The following is a 22,565-nucleotide window of genomic DNA, read 5'->3' as shown; positions in this document are numbered from 1 at the left end:
CTATACAATCAATACGCAGTGGAAAACTGCTCAAAGTGAAACACGTCTGCTGTGCGATATTTACAGCACTGTTGGCTGCTACAGCAAAACGAGAAGCTCAATCTCTCCAAGTTTCCCCGGTCAGCCACCGCTCGTCCCCCCTGGCTGCTTGTTGTCCCGTCAGCACGCTTGATTTTTGATCAAGAACCCCGGCATACTACTCTCCAAATTTTCAGCCCAGCCCCGTTTTTCGAAGCTGCGCAAATGAAAAAGCTCAAGCTTCTCCGTACTCATGCACAATGTGTCGTTTTCGTCTTTGCTGGCCCCTGTCGTGGACGGCTGTGGATGGGCAGATGGATACCAGGGTTGGTGCGGCATCAGCCCGAGTGGCTGCTGAAATGACAAACGACAGAGTAGAGGAGTTGAGTGCCCACAGGCAAATCTTGGAGGGTTTGATTTCTTTGGTCCTGGCGTTCAATGTTTTTTTGGCGCGTGTGTTTAATTTTAGCAATGTCGCATCAGATCTTTCCCGGTTCCGGGGAACTGCCCTCGTTTCTTATTATATCCGCCACGCTGCCGTCACATTTCCAGGGACCAAGCATCACCTCGTAAAATGGTTGTTGAGATTGTGAGGGCTTCATGAGGTTGGCCATGTCTTTTCCGGTGATGTGACATGGGCTTATTTTAACCTTGATATTTTGGGCTGTGGCGGTCTGCTTGAGTACGGAGTAGTAGGTCGGTTGAATGTTGGCCACTCACCAAATTCTCAATGGTTGCAACCAACACCAACCACGCCTTATGTAGCCCGTATGCACCAGCCATATCATAGCATCCTCTACTGCTATTTTAGACCAAGACACTGTAGAGCCCCGCAGATACATGCTGGAGCACCGATACATACGCCGTACTTGGCAGCCGTAATGTTCTCGTCAAGTCGCTGTTGCGAGAGAACACTCATCAAGGGTGTTGGGACAGAAACCAGTTGACCTCTCTGCCCAACGTCACACAAAAGGCGAAACTAGCCACACTACTCTGTAAACGAACCAACGTTTCATTGCAAAATCGTCATATCTATATTGATATCGGCTGCACCACTAACCACCGCCATCGAAGCGGTAGTAGTAATGCTTTTGATTGTTGTTTCTCTTGCCATACATCCAATCCGTCCTCTTGGTGGTGAATTGCTCCAAGTCTCGCCCACGGTGTTCCGACTTGCGCACCGCCCGCCTCTTCTCGTCCGACACGTTGGCCAAGCCTACCGTTCCTCGCGGCACAACATCCCTCTTAAATCGCTGCCCGTTGCGAAGGATGATGCTACGATCCTTCTCATGGCTCTCCTCTCCGGACTCGGGCCCCTCAATGGCAAGGCGCTCGGCTCGCTCTTCTGGCGTGGGGTAGTTGTTGAGATTCTGCCGGAAGTACTTGTTCAGTGACCGGTGGCCAACAGACTTGCCTGAGGGAAGATGCAGCTCGTAGTCGTCATAAAATGCAGCGTGGGTATGTTTGTGTGCTCGCGAATGCCATCCGTCTGCTTGATGGTGATTCCGAGGATCTCGACTTGAATGGTGGGGATGTTTGTTAAGACGTTCATACTGATGAATGTGACCCTCGGCAGGGACTGCAGTGAGATCTGCCGAGTCAAGCGAGGATGCAGAGCTATCTGTTTCCCACCCCTCTCCATCCTCCTCGCCGTCGAGCTCTTCTCCATCCTCACCAACCAGTCTGGCCTTTCTTCTCGAGCCAAGCTTGGCGCCGCCGCGCCTCTCCTCTTCGGTATCTGAGCCGTCATCTTCATCCTCCTCTTCGTTATCAGAATACGTGCTTCGGAAATCGTAAAAGTCGCCAATTGCAAGTTGCTCCTCTTCAGTGCTGAAGGGGATCTTGCAGTGACCCTTGTCACGCATATGCGTTTGTACGCCAAACACTGTCGATTTGACTTTACCGCAGCTTAGGCACTCATGGTATTCACTGACTTTGCGCTGGAGTTGCTTGATAAGACCTTGCAAATCAGCCAAATACGGCCGCTCGGGAATGAACATGCCGTGGAAACGTTCCATATGTTGAACACTAAGCGGCAGGGAAGGAGACTCAAAGTTGCAGAAGATGCACGAGTTCAAGGTCCAAGTAGGCTCGGCCACGGAGTGTGAAGGTGTTGTCGACTCTGAGTCTTCCTCGCCGTCGCCATTTTTGCTGGCGCCAGGAGCAGTGGGCTTGGGGTTGGAGGGCCTGCTAACTGGCGAAGGACGTTGCTCGGCAGAAACTTTGGCATTCTGCAGGCTTTCAATAACCTGGTTGAACTCGTCTTCGGCATCGGTATCAAGCTCGTCCTTGACCACAGAGGTAGGTTCACCCAGAGAGAATGTAGAGCTGATTACAGAAGTGGCCTCGTCATCATGTCTGCGCCGTGGGCCACCAGCAGCTGCCTCATTGGTTTTGTGCTTTTGGCTGAGCAAGTGATTTTGATAGGCGTTTTCGCTGTAGTACGTCTTGTTGCAGGGCTCGCATTTTGCCTCGAAGTAGGCCTTCTCAGCTTCTGCACTAGACGTAGCACGAGCCTGAAGGACCTTTTCGGTGAAGACTTCGGAAGAGATAGGAGGCAGGGAGGCAACACGGCGTTTCAAGTTGTATCGGCTACGTCGGAGGGTCAGCACAGGGTTCAGAAACATCACCAAAGTCGAAGGATAATGAACATGGCATGGACAACAAGATAACCTACTGCCAGTCGCTTTTCATATGACCCTTTTGGAGGTCGATGTTGCGGTAAGCAACCTGGCACGTGTTGCACGTATAAGGATGCGAGGCAGAGGTGCCGGTACCTGCGGGTGCGGCGGCGGCGACACTCGCCATGATGAAGCGCAAAACAGAATTTGTGAAGATGCGATGCTGTATTGAACGGCGCGGCAAGATGTTCTGGATGAGCGATATGAGTTGTCAACAGGTCAGGAGATGTCGCGTCGTCTATCTGACGTAGATGTGCGGGTAGGAAACTGACCTCATGCTTTTGGACAAGCACGAATTATTAATTAGTGGCAAGAAGATTTTTGGTGGCGTCCGCTGGGCTGGCGGGGTTTCGATGGTGGGAGGAGCGACCAAGGGCAGAAGGGACACCCAGAGAGGGAAAGAGCCTGCGGGGCTGTCGCTAGGTTTTTGCTCCTGCTCTGCCCGCTCTGGTGACTCCCTGTTGCGACTTCCACACACACACACAGAGACCCGTCACTGCGAAGGTCAAGCTCAAAATCGAAGGCGGTGGACAAACCCGTGGTCATGAGGGTCGATGACGCTTTTTTGGTCCAGGGCAATGAAGGCCCAATGAGGGCTGGCGGGTTCAACTTGAAGTGTCTGGTCCGTCCCATGCGCCAAAGGCGATAAGCGAAAGGCTTCCGCGTCACCGTTGACATCGCCTGCATGAACTACCTGAATTGATAAACACACTTATTTTAGTAGTTTTCATAGAGTGATCTACGCCTGGCAAAGGCAATAACCGCTCAAAGATGAGGTTGACAGATACTATCCTAGCCGGCCTGACCTACCCGAGAAAGAGTCCGCCGGGGTCCATCGTGCTCAAACATCTTGAACTCAGTAGGTGCTAGTTGATGGACAGATTGGCCGGGCGGCCGGAGCACAGAGATGCCTGGCTGCTAGAAAGCCACTATGTGTAATAATGGAATATTGCACTTGAAATCGCCGGCGTTTTACATAGTACATGCCCTCGTCTGGCTCGTCCAGGTTGGCGGTGTCTTGATCTGCTAGTTTACTAGTAGTAAGGGCCGAAATATTGTCCCGTGTCACTCCAAGAGCATGCCAAACGTACGGAGTAGTTGAGGCGAGAATCCAGGGTGCCTCATCAGGAATTCAAGGTTGTGTGAACAGGCCAAGACTATTTTCCTTCTCTATTGCCTAGGTAGTGTTAAAACTTGGAGAACACGAGGTACACTTTCAGCCTGCATGTGCAGATCTCTTCGTGTTCTTGCCGCCATGTGCGGTATCTCGGAGCCGGCACAGGGTGAAAACGGTGAGGATTCAAGTTGGGGGCAACTCGCAGCTAGTAGTACATGTCCATGTTGATGCATAATCCGTGGTGCTATTATTATTTTCCGGAATGTTCACATCGTGCTTACGTCACCGAAGCGCCCATGTTAGTACGGAGTACGGAGTACGCGCCCGGGTATGTGCTGAGCATGGAACGCAGGGATAAAACTGGATACTTCTGTGTGTGCCACTTGACAGCACTTGTCGAGTCTGGTTCCAAGGTCAATGGTGTTAGTGTCTGCCCCGGCCGTAAAGCTGGCTTGCCCCGCTATCGGCGGTGCTTGAATAAAAGTATTCCACTAGTACGGAGTACTTGGCTCACTTCTGATGCAATCCGGTATCAGACGTGTATCGATCCGTTGAGCGTCTGGTGGGCGACGCCCAAGTTTCGTGCAACCAGCTCCAGTCAATGTCGCCCCAAAATCCACCACCAACTACTTCCACCATCTTTGCCTCAGCAATCACCCATACTCATCCTCAACCTCATCCGACCCATCGAAAACCATTATCACAGGCAAGCTTATACTTGTTAATATTTACATACGCGACGTCCCGGGACGACAAACCTTAGCCGATGCCTCGACTGAACCCTTCGCATCGTTCATCATGAGCGCGTTGCGGCAAAGCGATGCCGGTCCTGGTGGTAATTCAGATGGCCATACCTCCGACAACAACTGCATACCGGATATCCTAGACCTGGAGGCTGGTCTTTGGCAAGAAGCCCCTTTTCCTCGCCTGCCAGACGATGCGCCGCCGGAACTCCAAGACTATCTTCAAGATGTTGAAAACCCAAGACGAGTCTGGGCTATCTATCGAGCTAGTAGGCGGCATGATTTCCAACTGCTCGTTGAAAGGTATGCGTTCCCATCTACCCCCAATAGCTTTGCTACTGTCTAGTCGTGAATCTGACCTGCTGGATACTAATTTCTCTGTCCCCCAAACAGGTACATTGCGCAACTCCGCGTCGGATGCGGTTCTCCCCAATGCAACACCGCGACCTGCTTCACATGTCGGAAGCGTCTCGTAGGCAAGGCGCCCATTCGACGATACAGCCCTACCAGCGCAAGAACGCTGGCTGTCTACCTTGCGAGCCAGGATAACCCCGACAGAGGTATTTGCCCGTACTTGCGTCGATCAAACAGTCCGCCCCCGGCTGTGAATAATCTTATTTTCTCGACACAACGACCACGATCTCAAACTTTCTCCGACCTTCCATCTCCCAGGGCCTCTGGGCCGCCGGGACCTCGCAAGGCCTCCGTTGGTGCCGAAGCCAAGCCAAAGCAGTCGTCATCTGGCAGACGATGCCAGGTCTCCATTATTGAGAGTCCTGGAAGCGATCCAGTCAAACCAGAAGCCCAGCCACCTGGCGGAGACGAGGGACCCTCCAAGCACATTGGTCGCGACCAAGGTCGGCATACCGTTGGCAGCAGCAAAGTCAATATAGCAGAGAAGCCTGTTAGCAGAGACTACAGGTCATTTGCAGCTACAACATTTGGGACGGTAGCTTTTAAAATGTTGGAGTGGCTGACTCCACAGGGCTTGCGGGCAATATCTGGACAAATTTCTGATGTTAGCGACCCCGAATCGACTTTCAAACAGCAGCAGTCGAAGGAAACTACACAAGAAGGAACAGATCTCACGTCTGCGCCGCCTCCGTCACTCATCAGACAGTCTTCATCCAAGTCATCTTCACAGCCCCTGATAACTCCAGAACTGGAACAGACCCACCAGGCTCTGCCTGAACATGTAGGGCGTACCGATGAGTCGATGCTCACACGAGACTCTTCTAGGCGGAAACGAAACTCAAAGGGTTCCATTAAAACGGCAACTACATCAAAGTCACAGAAAAAGACATCTCTAGAGCCACTTCCTCCACCAGCCTCAGCAGAGGGACCTAAGCCAACCGCGAAGCCAAGCAGCTTCCATGGGGATAAGAGACTGCGGGGTCCTAAACTGACACCGGGTGTCGTCGGGCGGACTGTACCAGAAATTCCACTGAAGCCCGCGTTCTTCGAAAATGTCCCCTGCCTATCTCCACCCCCCGTTGACGAAGTTGAGCCAGTCTCATCTGAGCATGGGGATTCCGAGGAGGATTCTTCTGCCAATACTACCATTGCCGTTGTGAGGGCACAGAGGCGTAAGCAAGTCCCGGAGGACCATCATAATGCCTCGGTAGAAACGGAAGAATGCCAGAAAAACTACCCGTTGCCACAGGCTCTGAGCCAACTGAATGTGGAGTTGATCGATTTCATCTGCGATGTATTCCAGGAAGATCACACCAATGAAAAGCATTTCTTTGGGCCGCTAACCTTGATGGAAAGCCACCCGAGACCTCAAACTAGATCAAACCGGCTGGCGAGACGGAGACCCAATAACCAAGTGAAATCTACCGGAGTTCTTTCTGGCAAATGGCGAGTGTTCAACGAACAGACTATCTTCAATGTGTTGAGCGACCCCCACCTCCTGGTGAAGTCTTTCACAAAGGACGGGAAACTGTACGACTCTCAAACCCTCTGGTACTGCATGCTGCGGATGACACGGGCGGCACCTAGCCTTGTGCTTCATAGTCTGTGGCTCGCAGCCAAGAGCTTGTTTGCACCACCCGAGGGTCTAAATCCAGCGAGGCTGTCATCGAAAAGGCTCTTTGGAGAGTGTCCAAATCCGGCCTTGACTAATTTCGAAGCTGGGTGTATTATGGCAATTTGCCTTCACGCCTTGGTAGCAGTAGCCCCTTGCGCAGAGGACTCTAAGACACTATACGAAATGTCACGGATACGCTCCTATGGCTACGTCCTAGGTGGACAAGGCGCAGCGGCAAGGCAGCCTTCGTCAGTATGCCTTGAGTACGATGACATTTTTTCCAATGAGCTTGCTCTGCGATTAGCCAGAAGGCTTTTTTGCGCCATTACTGCTCGGAATTGCTTTGCCGAAATAGCGGAGTGGGACGGTCAAGTGGACGAGGCAAGTTTCGATGTATTAGGTCTCCTATTGAACCAGCTAGATCTCCTAGGAAGCGGACCTATTCGTATCCTTGAATTCACCCAAGCGGATCGTCTGTTACACGAAACCCGAGTTCCCACGCTTCTGTTGGACTGGGCGAGAGCAGTGCTCCTTCAGGAGTGGAACGGACGCCCAGAGTACTCAACCGATGGCCCCTTTCATGGGGCGTTGTCTTTGATTACCACATTGTGTAAGTGACTTAGTGCCCAACGCAACACGAAAACATTTTCTGATGTCTCTTCTAGACGAAAACAGGAATATGCTTCTCCTTGGAGACATTCAATTTCGCGTTGATTATTTTTCAGAGCGATTGGATGCTATGGACATACCTGTCGTATGGGTTGGCTTTGCCTCTACTAGGCATAGGCATCATCTCCTGGACCATCCGTACCTCTTCAGTCCCGAGACACTGACTTCCTTTTTCCGATCAATCAATTTCTCGCGGATGAGCAAAAACTTTGAAGAATCTAGCTCTCTGAAGACCAGAATGACTGCCATTGTTGATCCAGGAAGTCTGGTTACCAACGCCCATCATAAGCACGTTCTGCAGGACTTGCTTAAGACTGCATCCTCAAGATATTTGATCCTTGCTATCAGCAGAGATCACGTGCTCAGAGATGCGTTTGACCAGCTATGGAGACGGCAAGAACGAGAACTGTTGAGGCCGTTGAAAATTCACTTGGGAGAGGGTGCTGGCGGTGAGCAAGGGTTTGACTCTGGCGGAGTTCAACAAGAATTCTTTCGAATGGCAATCGCGGAATGCCTCGACCCGAACTATGGGGCATTCACGGTCGATGACAGGACGAGGATGGCATGGTTTGTGCCAGGATCTCTTGTCGAAATATGGAAGTTTGAGATGATCGGCCTGTTGGTGTCACTAGCCGTGTACAATGGCCTGACACTTCCAATCACTTTCCCCAAAGCCCTGTACAGGAAGCTCTTGGGTCAACCTGTGGAAGAGCTTTACCATATTGCAGATGGCTGGCCGGATTTGGCAAATGGACTGACCGCGTTGCAAGAGTGGGATGAGAAAGATGGGTTGGTAGAGGATGTTTTTGCAAGGACATACGAATTTTCGGTTGCGGCTTTTGGCGCTGACGTGACTCTTCCCATGAGCAAGGACAAATCTTCCTGGCCGCAGGGTATTCCAACACCTGTGGCAAGAAATAGCCCTGCTGCACTTGAGGACGAGGCGCCACTTGTCACAAGTGAGAACCGCGATGAGTACGTCAGCGATTACGTTCGATACCTGACTGATGTGTCCATCCGGCCCCAGTTTCAAGCATTCGAGCGCGGTTTCCGGGCGTGTTTGGATGCCAAGTCTCTTACACTATTGACGCCTTCACTCTTGCAGTCCATCGTAGAGGGCGTGCAAGAGATTGATGTTTCAGAACTTCGACGATATGCTCGCTACGTCGGGTGGGATTCGTCGCATCACACCGTCAAGGACTTTTGGTCTATTGTAAAGAGATATGACGACCGAATGAAGCGCAAGCTTCTCGAGTTTGTCACGGCATCGGACCGTCTGCCGGTGGGCGGCATGCGGAACGTGCAATTTACAGTACAAAAGAATGGTGAGGAGGAGGGCAGTGGTGGGCACTTGCCCACGGCCTATACGTGTTATGGAACACTACTGTTGCCGGAATACAATGACAAGGAAGTATTACGGGAGCGGTTGGGCATGGCGTTGGAGAATGCGCAAGGCTTTGGGTTTGCATAAGGAACGGTTGTGATATTCGGCGCGAGCACCAGCGGTCTACATTGATACATATACATGGAAAACGGCACAGCGGCTTGTATATTTTTATCTGATTTCTTTTTTTCTTTTTTTGACTTGTGTATTCTCATGCGGAGCGCGCGGATTGTATACCTAGACTCTAGATACATACTTATGCAGTCAATAATTATCTTGCTGTGGTATATTTTTTGATTCATGTATATGGGTGCTTGTTGGCAGGTTAATCCCTCATCTGCCTGACGTTTAAATTGATTCGCTTATTCTTCATCCAACCCTCCCACTCTGCATACTCCCCGTTTTCCGCTGGCCAACTCTCCAGATAATCCGGGCAAGTACCGCTGATAATCTTGGGTACCCCGTGCCAAGCATATCTTGATTCCTTGGTCATGTAGATGGCGTCGCCGGAGCGCAGCCTCAGCAGTAGATATTTCTTCTCCTCTTGCACATGGCCATCAGTCTTGTCGTCCTTGTCGTCGTCGCGGCCTGCACGACTGTTTGGAGCAATCATGAACAAGCAGTCGCACCCGAAACTCAGGCTCACCAGCCCCTTGTCCACCTCCTCGCTTACATCCCTGTGCATCATCATGGTGTCCTTTGGGCTGTAGAAGTTGACAATGGCTGCCTGGGCAGCGGTCTCTGGGAAGAGCTTCTCGAGGAACTGCGCGAGGTCTGTAGGGAAGCGCGGCGGCTCCGAGTCCGGGTACACGCGGTTCGTCCAGTCGTATTGGCCGCCGAGCGTGACCCAGTGCAGGCGGCGGTTGAGGACTTGGCCGGCGCTCAGGGGCTTGTGGACTGTCGGGTCCTTGGGGGTGAATGTCGCGGGGACCTCGGGGGAGAGGGTGAAGAAGGATTGGGGGCGGGAAGGCAGAGGCGAGTCGGAGACTGAGTCTGCGTCTGGAGGCGAGCATGTTGCGGACGAGTAGGGGAGAGTGTAATGGAGGTGCAAGTTGGTTTGGTGTTTGGGGTTGGAGAGATCCCTGTGGAGCATTTTGGCTAGAAGAGCCTTTTGGACCGCTGGCGGCACGAGGTTCGGTATGATCAGCAGGCCTAGTTGGTTAGCTTCTCGTCTTTGCATCGTGAGGAAGAAGGTGAGGTGAGGCTGGCATGCGATGGTGCTGATGAAGGGGCTGGCACGCCCGGCTGGGGGGCATTTTATTTATTTTACCTGGTAGTAGTGAATGGGAAATGACGGGGATATCCTCTTGCGCAAACGATCTGAGATGATCCCCCAGCGCTGCAAAAGCATCGGCGACTTGAGTCTTATCAATCTTCCCCGAGGCCTGGAATCCATTCTCAGATAGTGGAAGTCGGGGGTCATCGATTCTGGGATCCTGCACCACAACAGACGGGTCTAGGCGGTAGAAGTGTTTCCATTCCGCGCGCATTTCGTCGCTTGGTTGCTCGTGAGCATCTAGCTCGGCGAGTGAGACTGTCATGGTGGCGTGAGGTTGAGGTTATCCAGTCGTTGGCAGTGTGGTGTTGGGCGTCTTGCGGGTAGGTGGTCCTGGCCCTGCTCGGTTGTCCTGTAATTGTTGAGGGCGGAATGAAGTCGCCTTTCTTCGTCTTCCAATGTCTTTGAACTGAAAAGAGACTTTCAATGGTTGGTCAAATGGACTGGTTTTTGAGATTTGACTCAAGTGAGTTGTTGCATGTGGAGTTTTGTTTTGAGAGTGATTGTGGGGGCTCCAATGTGCACCTTTACATAATTGCTCGACGTGCCGCAGCCAACGTCGAATAGCATCGAAACCTCGCCTCTTTGTCAATTAGACCCCTTCATGGCATCACCTCGTGTGAGCCTCTTAGAGCGATGAAACATTTCATCCTTCATCGCCCCGTCTTGAACTCAATATGCTGCTGCTGAGACGAGTCACACCAAGGGAGATACGGCTGTGCCAACACACCTACACTCGCAAGGCTCCCTTTTCAGCTTCACCATGTCCGTGTATAAGACAGCGGCCAAATCGGCCATCACCGTCGCGCCCGACTCAGATGTCCCGGGAGAAGGATTCAAACTTGGACAGAGACCGGAACGCGCGCCCAAACGATGACCCTCTTCCCGCGACATCACAACCACGAGCATCAGCCAGCTCACCAAGCAGACCGTTAGCAATACAACAAGCCCGAGAATCCGCAACAACAGATACCAGCACATCCGGCCCATACAAACAGGTCCTCCTGGCATCCAAGTCCATCCGCCACAACCCACTCGCAACCTCTCCCATCCACATAACAACCCGCACAAGCAAATCCTACACCCAGCAGCTCTCCGCCGCAGACAAGTTCTTCTCCTCCTCCCCGTGCAGATTCCTCTACTCCGCCGAGGCCCTCCGCCACCACTCCATGAACAACGTCACGCCCGAAATCGTCGTCCTGGGCTCGTCCAATGTCGGCAAATCCACCTTTCTCAACGCCCTCGTCGGCCAGCCCAAAGCCGCGCGGGTGAGCCAAAAACCAGGCAGGACGACGTTAATGAACGCCTACGGGGTGGGACCGCTACCCAAAATCCCAAGAGGCCTGGTGCCCAAGGGCATGCCGCCCCCCAGGCATAGTCTAGTGGTGGTCGATACGCCCGGGTACGGCTTCAAGAGCCAGTCCAGTTGGGGAGACGCCGTCATCAAGTATCTCCAGGCGAGGAGGACGTTGCGCGGGGCTGTGGTCTTGCTGTCCTCCGAGAAGAAGTTGCTACCCGAGGACAAGTGGATGCTGAGGACCCTGGCCGAGGCGAACACGCGGACCGTTGTTGTCTTGACAAAGGCGGACAAGGCGAGGAACGGATGGGTCGAGACGTGTAGTTTGCTTGCGGACGTGGTGCAGCAGGAAGTTGATCGCCTCGATCAAGAGCTTGGCGGCAAGTGGAAAGATGGGCAGGATGCATCATCACGGATATATATTACCGCGGCGGGCATGGAAACCCCCGGCAGGCTGAAGAATGGGGGAGGAATCGGTGGTGTGAGAACCGCAATTTTGGAAATGGCTGGCTTCACGTTACAGGAAACTGTGGCAAAAAAGGCCGATACGGTGGCCTATACTGGCCCCGTTGTATCATTCGATGACATTGAATGGAGGACGTAGATTCTGTTTGTGTCTGTATATCATCAAGCCGTCGCTTGAGTGTAAATTTAAAATCGCATTTTTACATCCCGGAATGCCAGAACCTCATCAGTCCAAATCTTACATAAACCCCCATGCAATAATATTGTCAAAGTCATGATTTATGCCTTTTTCATTCTTCAATATGTTACATCATGTCCCCGTCGTGGACTTGTTGGAGTGGCCGGTGCCAGGTCGACCCAACTCCCGCCGAAACTTTCTTGAACCTTTGGTGTCGAACAAGCTCTTCACCTTTCTCAACCTTGCCCACCGCTCCTTGTCCTTTGCTTCTCGAGTCTTCTCCTCGTCATCACCGGCATTTGTCTGGGGTGTCCCTGTTGATGACGCATCAATATTCATCTTCGGACCAGGAGTGATTGGGCTGGGCGACCCAGGCGTGCCAGGCGTGCCAGGCATTCCCCTCACAGGGCTTGGTGACGCTAGCCTCTGCTCCTGCAACTGTCCTGTTCTTTTTGATTTCCCGCTGTAAAGATTTCGCAAGTCTGATTCGTTCTTTATAGTCTGGACCAAGGTCCTCCAGCCTGTCAGACTGTCCTTTCCATTAGACATAACACCACCTCGACTTTGAGCTTGCGGATTCTTCCAAGGGCAAAAGAAACGGTGTTCTCGGAGCGGATCCAAGTGATCCATTGGGGCCGGCACTACAACTTGGCCCCCTTCATCGACTTCCTTGCTCTTAAACATCCACAGTCCTAACCTTCGCAAGCAGGTGTGGCACGATGCTGAGTTGGGCACCGGCCCTATACGCGAATTTGTAAGACCCTGCCAACCCATCAATGCCAGCGCCAGCGCAGCTCTGTTGGGCGGCTTGTCGGTGGCCACTGCCCCAGACTTGTCGACAACCGGTGGGGGCTCAGAAAAGAAGTCGGGCGGAAGTTGAGAGAGGACATTGTCGATGTCAACTTCATCTGGAAGGCGTAGGTTGAATTCGTATGGAAGAAAAGGAGACCTGGCACACAGTTCATCATACCGTTGCCGTAGCTGGGCCAGCGTTGTCGACGCATTTGAGAATGAGAGGCGAATTAAAGAGTCTATAGTTTCAAGATCAGTCCGGACTCCTTCAGACGGTATTGCTCAGCGCGTCTGCCTCACCCTCACAACCACGCTTCCGCCACAAGCAGTCTTGCTGATGCGATGATACAATAAGGTCGGAGTATTTATCCACCAATGCCTCCGCTATACCTAGTCAACAGTGGTCTCAGAATGCGTCACTGAATGAGTCAGTTACTTACCGATCTCAGAAGATACCAATACTGGCACCTCTTTACCCTCCTCTTCCTTCCGATTCAGCTTCACCACGAGCTCTTTGTGGCATAATACACATCGAACCTTCTCCTTCCCCTGACATATCCATCCTCGTTTCGCCCATTCTATTTCGTTGACCTTGTCAGGCTTTGGTGTCCAATCCGTGATTTCCTGGAATGTTGCCAACCGTTTGAGCAACTCATCTCTGTCCCCGGGGCAGTATTTGGCTGGACTATGGCTCGTTGCCTTGCTATTTAGTTGCGAACTAGATTTCCTGAGCACCACATTGGAAAATGTGGTGGTGTGCGATGGGCTATATAGCGTGGGAGTCATCGATTCGGGAAATCCTAATCGCCTTCGTTTCTGAAGAATCGTATCATTGCTTGCCGTACCGGTGCCATATCGAGGACTACTGCTCATCTTGTCGACTTCTTTGTCGGGAGAAGTTGGGCCAGGGCTGCTTAGACCTTGAAGCAAATCCTTAAACTTGCGCTTCGTCGCGTTCATGATTGAAGAGCAGACACAGCAAATCTCGCAACCCGACGACCTCGTCTAGAATTAAGGAAGTAGACGAGTTGGGTCGCTGCTATATCGGCAGGGGTGGATGGGAGATTGGCGTTGACTGCTTGGCTCACGGAGCAACAAATGGAAAGCGCTTAGCTGGGGGCGGTAATTTCAGTGGCGTGGGACCAAAAAAGGGCCAGAAGCCGGATTCGAACTAGAGAGAGTAGATTGCGGGGTTCAATATGCCTCGGCTCGGGTTGCTGGTGCGAATTGGATGATAACCTGACAGATGAGCGTGAGATGTAATAGTGCAGAGCCGTTTGAAGCTTCCAAGATGGAGCTGTGATGTTGCTATTGACTTGCAGCGCAAGCACTGGGTCCTTTGATGGGGGCGGCCAGGCTGGGTTAGTCTTGCCATCATTATGGACGGAATACGTGGTATTTAGGTACCTAGGTAACTGCTCCGTACGGAGTACTGACCACCTGAACGGAAGTCGGCGCATAATTTGTCCTGATACGCGATAAGGGAAGGACTTAAATGCCACCCACCCAACCCCACCTGCAGGACCCCTGCCAAAAAGAGGCTGGTTTCCACAGAAATTTTTCCAGAGACTCGTTCCTTCTATGTGAGCCGGTTCGTCGGTGAACAGGAACAGACTTGATCCTTCTTATATTTTTGGCGTCGGCATTGAGCGCTTAATAGCATTTTGGATTACATAAACTGTATTGAAGTCTTTTTTTCCCTTTTTATAGTCTGTGCTATTCTTGAAAGCTCATGACACGGTCTAGTGGCCCGCCTTCCTGGCTCTTCTCCAACAATACCAGCAACACCACAACGGCGAGAGCAACAGTCAGTACCACCACCGAAACACCAAGAAAATCAGACAAAATGGCCAAGAAGAATTCCAAGGCGGTCTCTTCCACTAGGGAAGAGGCCGCTTCTGCACCTCCCGCCGCACTCTTGAACCTGGTCGGAAGCTTCCTGAACCAACATTCCTTCGCAAAGACGCACAGCGCCTTCCAGAAGGAAGTTGCGAAAAATGGATGGTCATCTGAAACTTCGATAGATGGCGATAACTCCCTGGTTTCGATCTTCAAGATCTGGGAAAGCGGTCAAAATAGCAAGGTCGAATCCGAAGAAGACTCCGACGACGATTCTAGTGACGCATCTAGTGAGGAGTCTAGCGATGAATCAAGCAGCTCGAGCTCCAGCGAGGATGAAAAGACAGTCGCTCCTGCCGCCAAAAAGAATGTCGTCGAAACCAAAAACTTGAAGCGCAAGGCGCCAGCCGAGTCTAGCTCCTCTGAGTCTTCCGACTCTAGCGACTCTGACTCGGACTCGGACTCTGACTCCAGCTCAGACTCTGATGATGAGCCCCAGGCGAAGAAGCGAAAAACAGCCAAGAAAGCAGCTTCGAAACCTGATTCGGATAGCGACTCTAGTGACGACGGCAAGATGGATGTCGACCAAATTTCGTCCGATGACTCGTCTTCTGACGACGACGGTTCCTCCGAGGCCGCCAGCGATAACAAGATTGATGTCGAAATCGAGGTTGCAGCAGCTGCCAAAGTCGCCCTTCCCGAGTCTGACTCGTCCTCTGACAATTCTTCTTCTGACTCCGACTCCGACTCCGACTCCGCGTCAGACTCCGACTCAGCAAAGGCCAAATCCAAAAAGACCAAAGGTGTAGCGTCTAAGGACTCATCTGACACCTCTGTAACACTGGACAATCAGTCACCTGCGCCCAAGCCCAAGGTTGAAGATCCCCCTCTGCCTCCCAATCCGGTTACCAATGGCCGCAAAAAGCAAAACGAGCCGTTCTCACGTATTCCGAAGAACATTAAAGTCGATCCTCGGTTTGCTTCTAATGAATATGTTTCTATGGACTACTCACAGCGCGCCCACGAAGATTTGATTGTTACCAAGGGCAAGGGCTTCACTAAGGAGAAGAATAAGAAGAAGAAGGGCAGCTACCGCGGCGGCATGATTGATATTACCCAGAAGAAGGGTGTTTACTTTGACGATTAACCAAGGAACACGTGCAAAAGTGATACATAGACAGGGGTCTCATCTCAGACCCAAGGCGTTGGAGCATGCACATTTGGCGTCTTTGCTGGTTGGGGGGCATGGAGAGGCGGCGTCTGAAACTTTTTCTCCTTTTCTTTGTTCTCGAGTTTTACGCTTGATGCAGCATAGCGTATAGTTGGAGGGACAGAAAATACGGTATAAACGGGGCTTGCTCACTGATTTATATAGTATAGAAACGAAGATCTGCCTTTGTAAATAAAAGCTTCACGTTCACTTCGTGATACGGATAAACTGATGGCGAAGCCAGCTGTTCTGAACTGGGCATGGCAGTGTCTGCGCATTTGTCAATTGAAATCCGTCTCCCTGCCGTCTTTGCCACGGTATATTTTCGGCGAGTAACCATGTTTTGTCAACGAGGAGAGCGACGATACATGCATATGCTACGTAGTCCTGCGCCACGCAAAAGCGCCGAATAGGATGATGAGAATGAGCTCACAGTGGTGTCGGCTTCGGGCACGATTGCCAAGAGGGATGGTTCGTTTATCACATGGAGAGGAAGTTTTTCGGGCGGTGTCAGTCCTACACGGCGAATGGAAAGCCGCTACACTGTTTCGATGGGAACTGCCAAAAAAAATAGAGGGCTTGAGGTTATTAGCAAGAGTCAACATGTATTTTATATCTCATTTAACTTGTTCTATACAGTACAATTCATCCAGGATATCTCAAAGTGCAATAGACCCAAACATGCCATGCCAATGCCACTAAAAATAAAATACAAGAATCATGATCTAAAATGTCCCATCCTTTGTCCATCGATTCCCAGAGTCAGGGGGAGGTCTGACCTCGGTAGCAGGCGCATGCTGCGCCGCCTGATCAAACACCCTGCCGGCCTTTAGATTCTCCTTTAGAATAATGTCCTTTCTGGCGACGGCGGGCCATTTTCTGTTTCCTTCGACAGCGGCCTGCTCTGCTTCGCGGAGCCACTTCTTCCACTGGTGGGTGCTGGGGGCGGCGCCGCTCCGTTCAACCCAGCCCGTCAACTCGGTTTCTCTGATGGCGTACCACAGGGTCCTTGTGAAGGAGGGGTGGCCCTCGCGCTGGTCGAGTTCGTTTGTGACGAGGTGCGCCCTGGCGGCGTCGGGGGGAGTGACGTCGTGCCACTCGTAGCGCGACAGGTCCCAGAAGTAGGAGCGCGGAATCATGCCCAGGCCCCAGTAGAGGCCGTTGAGGACGATGTAGCTCGCACCGATGAAGACCTTGAGATCCCACGTGCAGTTGCCTAGCAGCACGACGCTGACCATGAGGAGCATGGTGCCGAGGGCCATGAGGGCACGGTAGGTGTTGCCCCCGACGTAGTACTCGCACTCCTCGGTGCCCGAGTACAGCTCCCGCGCCACTTCCTCGGAGCAGCGGACGAGGACGAAGGCACCCTCGCGGGTGCGGATGAGGACATCGCCGCGGGGCACTTCGTTGGTGTGCTTGCGCTTCATGAGTATGGGCCGCCAGAACGAGGCGTAGCCGACGACGGTGGAAGCCAGCGAGATGAGGGTTATGGCGAGTATGGCCGTACCGTCCTGGCAGACGGCGGCCATGACGATGAGGCCGATGCTGAGCGCGCACGAGAAGATGGAGAGGATGTGGATGGGGGAGAAGAGCTTGGCCGGCACGGCGGGACGGTTGCTGCCTACTGCTACGGTAGGGGAGGTGAGGAGATCCTGTGCGCGTTCGCGGGCGGTAGAGCGTCGTCGGGTGAGGGAGTGTCCAGGCGGACAGTCCGGGTCTTCCATGTTGTCGAGGGTTTTGTCCGCGAACTGGACTGTAAGCTGGCGACGAGGAAGTCCGGTAGAGGTTGCACCGTTGCAGGAGGATTTGTCCTGCTGTGCTCCCGCGGCGGCTTCTTCATCCTGCTCCCGGGGCGATGACGATAGCCCTTGTTCGGCGGGCTTCTCTTCCTCGTCGCCTTCATGGCCCTTTGCTTCCTTGAGTCGTCGCAGCATCCTTCTCATGGCGGCCAAAGCAGCAGGCACTCCCCCAACAGCCTCCCTTGGCACTCGCTCCACGGGGCAGACGGCATGCTTGATGTCTAATACCTTGAAGCTGAAGGCATGTAGCTGGTCCAGGGGCGTAATGATGTTGGCAAAAAAACCAACCGACTCCAATGTGGTGCCGCTGTACACGCCCGTCATGCGCGCATGGGTCTCGGGCATTCTCGTCGGGCGTGACGGCTTGAGGAGAGCTTGAGGCGCAGGTAGAATGCGAGGCAGCATACCGGGGAGAGAGGCCGTAATGGCCTGGGAGTGTTCGGCGATGGAAGACTCGCCAATGACGACAAGGAGGTTCACAACGTCGAGGGACCATCCCGCCTTGACATTGGGAAACCACTTCCAGTCTGCATCTCCGGGCTGAGACATGATGAGCGGCGATTGTGGTAGATATATTCTACGGAGCAGGGTGATTGCCGAATAATGTGGCCGGGCCGTGGCCAGGGACTGTGAGGTTCGTTCAAAATGGAAGCTCTCGAGCCGAGGGAATGATGTTGAGAAGCTTCAACTGGTGTCATCTGGCGCTCTGACCGTCTGCATCAGTTGCTGCTGTCACGGCCAGACACGGCCACACAAGGCGAGGGGCAGAGCGTCTCTGGAATAAATAGGACGGAGGAAAAGAGAAGGACAAAACAAAAAGAGGCGAACAGGAGAGTTGGGGTGACGGACGTGCCGTCACCCAGCATCCCGGCATGGTCTGCAAGTCTGCGGAGGTGAGGCTGGATAAAGGGCCCAGGGCTGGGAGACTCCCCCGTCAGCGACTAGTACTAATAGAATCAATGTCGCCAACTGCTCAACTGGCAGCTGGCAACTGGCAACTGGAGCCCTGGTTCGTGAATCGTGGCTGAGCCAGCAGCCAGACGTTCCCTCCCGTCTTTGCCGTGTCCCGGCCCGCGCTACTTGACCCGCCTTGTCCGCCCCGTCACACCTCCAGATGTTATCCGTCGTCCATCCACAACAATATTGAGGGCTTAAGCCTGCAGTATCATTGGCTGCGCCTTTTCACGAACGAGTCGCCAGTGGCACACCACTCGTGTGTCAGGATTCCCACGCCGTCATTTATATTTTGCGTGCCGTAGCCTCCGCATAAGCGTTCCAATAAAATATACCTCTAAACACGTTTGTATACACGCCTCTGATTTGTTTGGTCCAAGCCCTAGTTAGAGTGGCATTCGTCGAAAATTTCCACCATCTTGGACGTGAACTCCCTACATATACATGCAGCGCTGTCGTACACCCTCGCCCACGTGCAACATGTGCAGCTCAAAGCCCCGGACTGCATCGTCTCAGCCTCTGTACGCTGCCATCCAAGTCGTCAGCCGTCCCACATAAGCCTAGTTGTCGCGCCTTGCCTCAGTGCAAAAGTTGGCTGTTTTTCCAGTTCCGTCATCTGCACCGCCTGCTGTGCAGCCTCTGGATTGCCCCTGTTCAATATTCCCATTTTCTGGGCTCGGTTCTTCATCGTCGCTACTTATTCCCAAGCCTGCTCAGCCATGCCCTTACACGTGGTGAATACTCGCAGGAGTTCATCCTTGCGTTGGTGTCCTAATCGAGAAATCATAGTCATTCACCACCTGATTCAGGAAATCTGCCCATTGCTGTTCCCATTTTTTGAGCACTTGCTGCTTCTCGTCGTCGTCCAAACAAGCATGTTGGATACTCCACAAAATCAACTGCTTCACACCGTAGATCCCTAGATCGTCTTTGCCAGCCAGAGTTTGGTAGAAATCGTGCGATAAGGAAGATCTGCGTAGTGAAGTGCCCTCATATTAGTTATTCTCGTTACTTTTTCGGGAGTTGACACAAAACAGTTTTAACTTACCGAAACAGAGTTCCGTTGTCGGCGTTGATAGTGCAGTGCACATTATTAGCTAGGAGAGGATACATTGAATGGCCAGCCACTCGAGGCGTTAGGCCCAAGATCTCATTCGAAATTGGACACAGCTCTAGGCAGACGCCCTTGGCCTTCATTTGTTGCATAATGTGCGGATGCTTGATCAGAGCGAAGCCATGACCAATACGCTTTGCACCCAGCATCAGCGCGTCAATCAGGTTGCCATCTGTACTAGTCCCCATCTCGAGTGTTTCACCGCAGTGAAACAGAAAAGGTATATCAAGGCCTTTCGCTTCACATTTTTGTCTGAATGAATGAAACTGGTAAGCGAACTTCTGGAGGGGATACTTGACATCCTTCGCTGGCCCTTCCTGCCCGACCAAATCGTAGCCTGCCCATAAAGTTAGATTCTAGGAGAATCCTTGAGCATAATTCCAGTGAGACTTATGCTTGCTCACCTGCGATCAGTTCTGGCCACAGTTCCTTGAGTTTGATACACTCGTCCAAGCCAGCCTGAACCATTTCTGGTTCCATAGATCGTGGTGTGCAGTAAATGACTTTGACGTGATGAAACGCATTCTTGTTCGTCAAGCTGGCCTTGAACTGATCCAATTCCTCGGCAATGATGCGCACAATTTCAAAATTATTCTTCCGTTCTTTACCGTCATCCGAGAACAGGTAGTTGCTTTCCATGAAGGTTACCCGCAACTCGGCATACAAAATCTTGTCTTCTACAAGGTTTTGAAGATACGCTTGTATGTACTTTCGAAAGCCTGTTTCGTAATTGAAGAGCCCTTTCATCAGCCTCGTCCTCATATTAAAGAGTTGCCAAGATCTGCATGCGGAATAATAGGTTAATTTTGACCGAGGATTATATCTCATCTTGGATTACTTGCCACTCACCCTCGTTGAGTTTGTTCCGGACCATGAACCTCCTCCTCGTCAAATTCTACCTTTGTCCGCAACCACTCCATGGGTTCTAGGCCATTGAATCTATCCTTGGATTGTCCCAAGAATTCGCTCAATTTCATGGACCAGAGACAGCCACTTTCACAGTCCTGCGAAAAGATATTTTCCGGACCGGGCCCATCTTTCTCACTTTCCTCGCTTTTGATGGAGAATTGTATCTGACACATTTTGAGGTTGACTGGGTTCAGGGAGCGGTCGCCCATGATGTACATCCTGGGCATTTGTGCTGCTTGGTCCAAAAGAAAGCTTGCTGGCAAGCAAGCGTTGAAATGGTTGTGAAGGTGACTCCCCTTTGGAGTTTGCTTTGCCACACGCCATAAAGCTGTCTTTGGAATGAGGTCAACATTTGACAAGTAGTGATCTCCTACAAATCTCTGATGTTGCTGTCCACCGTGACCTGACCGTGGTGGTTGGTTCTCAAACATGTCTTCATCTTGCCTGCGAAATTCATGCAGTATTTGATCAACCCGCTGTTCGAGTGCGGTAGCATTTGCACGGCATCTTGAATCAAAAGCGAGGTCTTTCTCTTGCTGCAAAATTCTGCTCCGTTCTTTTGCGTAAGCCGCCTCATACTCTTTCATATATTCGACGTGGTCCTCGGAGCTGTTGGGTTTGGAGCCAATGGAACCGATATTTAGGGGAGGTGAATTGCTCAGCCCTCGTGCATCGAGTTCGTTATATTGAGCTTGGACCATACGATTTGCTGCCTCCTTGTCCTGGCGGTCAGCGTCGTTTAAACATTTGTGAAGTTCCATGTTGGATGTTGATTGCTCCTCGATAGCTGGAAAAGAATTGCTGTGTCTAGAAGCAAGTCCTTTGTCTGCGCTGCGCTTCCGCGGCGGCTCCAAGGTCGAGCGACCCATATATGTATATATATCCGCTCGCTCGCGCGTGTGCAAAGCCTGTACAGCTCATCCGGACGAGAACCAGCGTGTTCAGTTCCCGTCTGAGAGTAGTAACACCCGTGAATGGTGCTGGGTGGATTGAAAGTTGCGCTGTCTGTGAATTTGGTTGAAGTATGTCGTGAGGCGCCTGTACACTTCGGTCATATATACCTGCAAAATTCGCCCGGTGTCACTGTGTAATACCAGTCCACGCCTGCCTTGGCGGTCTCGGGCACCGGCCTGTGTCATGGAGTGTGAGTGAGGCTGTGAGCTGGTGTAAGTGGATGCGGCCAAATCAACGCAGAGTCCGTTGAAAATTGAGATTTTTGTTGCTGAGCTGTCCAGGAACCTTGGTCCGAATCACCAGGCTGCTTGCACCAGGGCACAGGGGAAATCTGTCGCAAGAAAAGGCTCACACGCTGACATGGTGAAGTTCATGGGCAGATGGTCGAGCGAAGCCAAGGCTGAGTGTGGTCAAACTTCGCATCCATCAACCTCATACGGCGCATAGGCAAGATGGGAATGGGCGAATTGGATGGGAAATTTTTTGACGGGGTCAAACGGTTGGACCACACCACGGTCGAATGGATATGCTGAATAACTGGAAGACTGGAAATCGAGGCTCTGGATCCGGAAGGGGCTGTGCCTGCCCTTCAGATGCAAATGTCAAAACCGCATGGCTGTTGGGCTGAAGGAGTCTGGTACTAGTCAGTGCTGCAGCAGAGGTCATTTGGCTGGCGGGTCCCTGGCCTGGGAGCTCAGAAGGTGGGGGCAAGCGATGGTGATTGTGGTGTGGTTGTGATTGTGGCCGTCGACCGACCACTTCCGGTTGGCTGCCTCCGCCATGCCACGCGCCCAGGTACGGGGGTCGTCATCATCCCAACCGTTCAAGTCATCTCAGAGTAGACGTCTAGGAGCATTGGATGGAAAGCCCCGCTCCCACTGGTGTTCAGCGTCTGCCGTTGAGGAAACCAAGACAAGATCTCGCGGGCTTGCATTCTGTGTCTGGGGTCGGCATCAACCAACCCCGTTGCTCACGAGATTTGTTTGCTCCTTCCTTCCTCCTTCGTACCGTCTCCCACCAACTTTGAACACGTGCAATATCTCACCGCCTTCCCCCTAGGACACCACGGCTGATCATCTCTTTCCTCAATTTGCGAATGAAAACTGGCTCTTCTTCCATTTCTGGCTCAAGATTTTC

General features: G+C 52.3%; 8 protein-coding genes across 8 annotated transcripts; 3 read left to right on the top strand and 5 right to left on the bottom strand.

The window, feature by feature from the left end:
* Positions 1 to 1,073: 1,073 nt before the first annotated feature.
* MAA_01957 (C2H2 finger domain-containing protein) lies at positions 1,074 to 2,826 on the bottom strand (the record flags this gene model as incomplete). Its single annotated transcript, XM_007819955.1, has 2 exons — positions 1,074 to 2,610; positions 2,696 to 2,826. The coding sequence occupies 2 exons, from the start codon at positions 2,824 to 2,826 to the stop codon at positions 1,074 to 1,076; spliced, it is 1,668 nt and encodes a 555-aa protein (XP_007818146.1).
* Positions 2,827 to 4,614: 1,788 nt separating this feature from the next.
* On the top strand, positions 4,615 to 8,728 carry MAA_01958 (HECT-domain-containing protein; the record flags this gene model as incomplete). The annotated part of the gene is made up of 3 exons (XM_007819956.1): positions 4,615 to 4,862; positions 4,953 to 7,198; positions 7,254 to 8,728. The coding sequence occupies 3 exons, from the start codon at positions 4,615 to 4,617 to the stop codon at positions 8,726 to 8,728; spliced, it is 3,969 nt and encodes a 1,322-aa protein (XP_007818147.1).
* Positions 8,729 to 8,966: 238 nt separating this feature from the next.
* Positions 8,967 to 10,182, bottom strand: MAA_01959 (Oxoglutarate/iron-dependent oxygenase; the record flags this gene model as incomplete). The annotated part of the gene is made up of 2 exons (XM_007819957.1): positions 8,967 to 9,793; positions 9,912 to 10,182. 2 exons carry the CDS (start codon positions 10,180 to 10,182, stop codon positions 8,967 to 8,969), a joined length of 1,098 nt encoding a protein of 365 aa, XP_007818148.1.
* A 553-nt stretch (positions 10,183 to 10,735) lies between these two features.
* Positions 10,736 to 11,818, top strand: MAA_01960 (ribosome biogenesis GTP-binding protein YsxC; the record flags this gene model as incomplete). The annotated part of the gene is made up of 1 exon (XM_007819958.1): positions 10,736 to 11,818. One exon carries the CDS (start codon positions 10,736 to 10,738, stop codon positions 11,816 to 11,818), a length of 1,083 nt encoding a protein of 360 aa, XP_007818149.1.
* A 171-nt stretch (positions 11,819 to 11,989) lies between these two features.
* On the bottom strand, positions 11,990 to 13,609 carry MAA_01961 (zinc finger domain-containing protein; the record flags this gene model as incomplete). The annotated part of the gene is made up of 3 exons (XM_007819959.2): positions 11,990 to 12,888; positions 12,950 to 13,033; positions 13,090 to 13,609. The coding sequence occupies 3 exons, from the start codon at positions 13,607 to 13,609 to the stop codon at positions 11,990 to 11,992; spliced, it is 1,503 nt and encodes a 500-aa protein (XP_007818150.2).
* Positions 13,610 to 14,495: 886 nt separating this feature from the next.
* MAA_01962 (srp40) lies at positions 14,496 to 15,635 on the top strand (the record flags this gene model as incomplete). The annotated part of the gene is made up of 1 exon (XM_007819960.1): positions 14,496 to 15,635. One exon carries the CDS (start codon positions 14,496 to 14,498, stop codon positions 15,633 to 15,635), a length of 1,140 nt encoding a protein of 379 aa, XP_007818151.1.
* A 788-nt stretch (positions 15,636 to 16,423) lies between these two features.
* Positions 16,424 to 18,046, bottom strand: MAA_01963 (uncharacterized protein; the record flags this gene model as incomplete). The annotated part of the gene is made up of 1 exon (XM_007819961.1): positions 16,424 to 18,046. One exon carries the CDS (start codon positions 18,044 to 18,046, stop codon positions 16,424 to 16,426), a length of 1,623 nt encoding a protein of 540 aa, XP_007818152.1.
* A 1,157-nt stretch (positions 18,047 to 19,203) lies between these two features.
* On the bottom strand, positions 19,204 to 21,235 carry MAA_01964 (adenosine deaminase; the record flags this gene model as incomplete). The annotated part of the gene is made up of 4 exons (XM_007819962.1): positions 19,204 to 19,423; positions 19,500 to 19,902; positions 19,970 to 20,346; positions 20,415 to 21,235. The coding sequence occupies 4 exons, from the start codon at positions 21,233 to 21,235 to the stop codon at positions 19,204 to 19,206; spliced, it is 1,821 nt and encodes a 606-aa protein (XP_007818153.1).
* Between the last annotated feature and the right edge of the window lie 1,330 nt (positions 21,236 to 22,565).

Source organism: Metarhizium robertsii (genome assembly GCF_000187425.2).
Source record: "Metarhizium robertsii ARSEF 23 chromosome Unknown MAA_Scf_1, whole genome shotgun sequence".
NCBI classification, from domain to species: domain Eukaryota; kingdom Fungi; phylum Ascomycota; class Sordariomycetes; order Hypocreales; family Clavicipitaceae; genus Metarhizium; species Metarhizium robertsii.
Note: the sequence above shows the minus strand (reverse complement) of the source record. Positions and strands in the feature narration are given on the sequence as shown.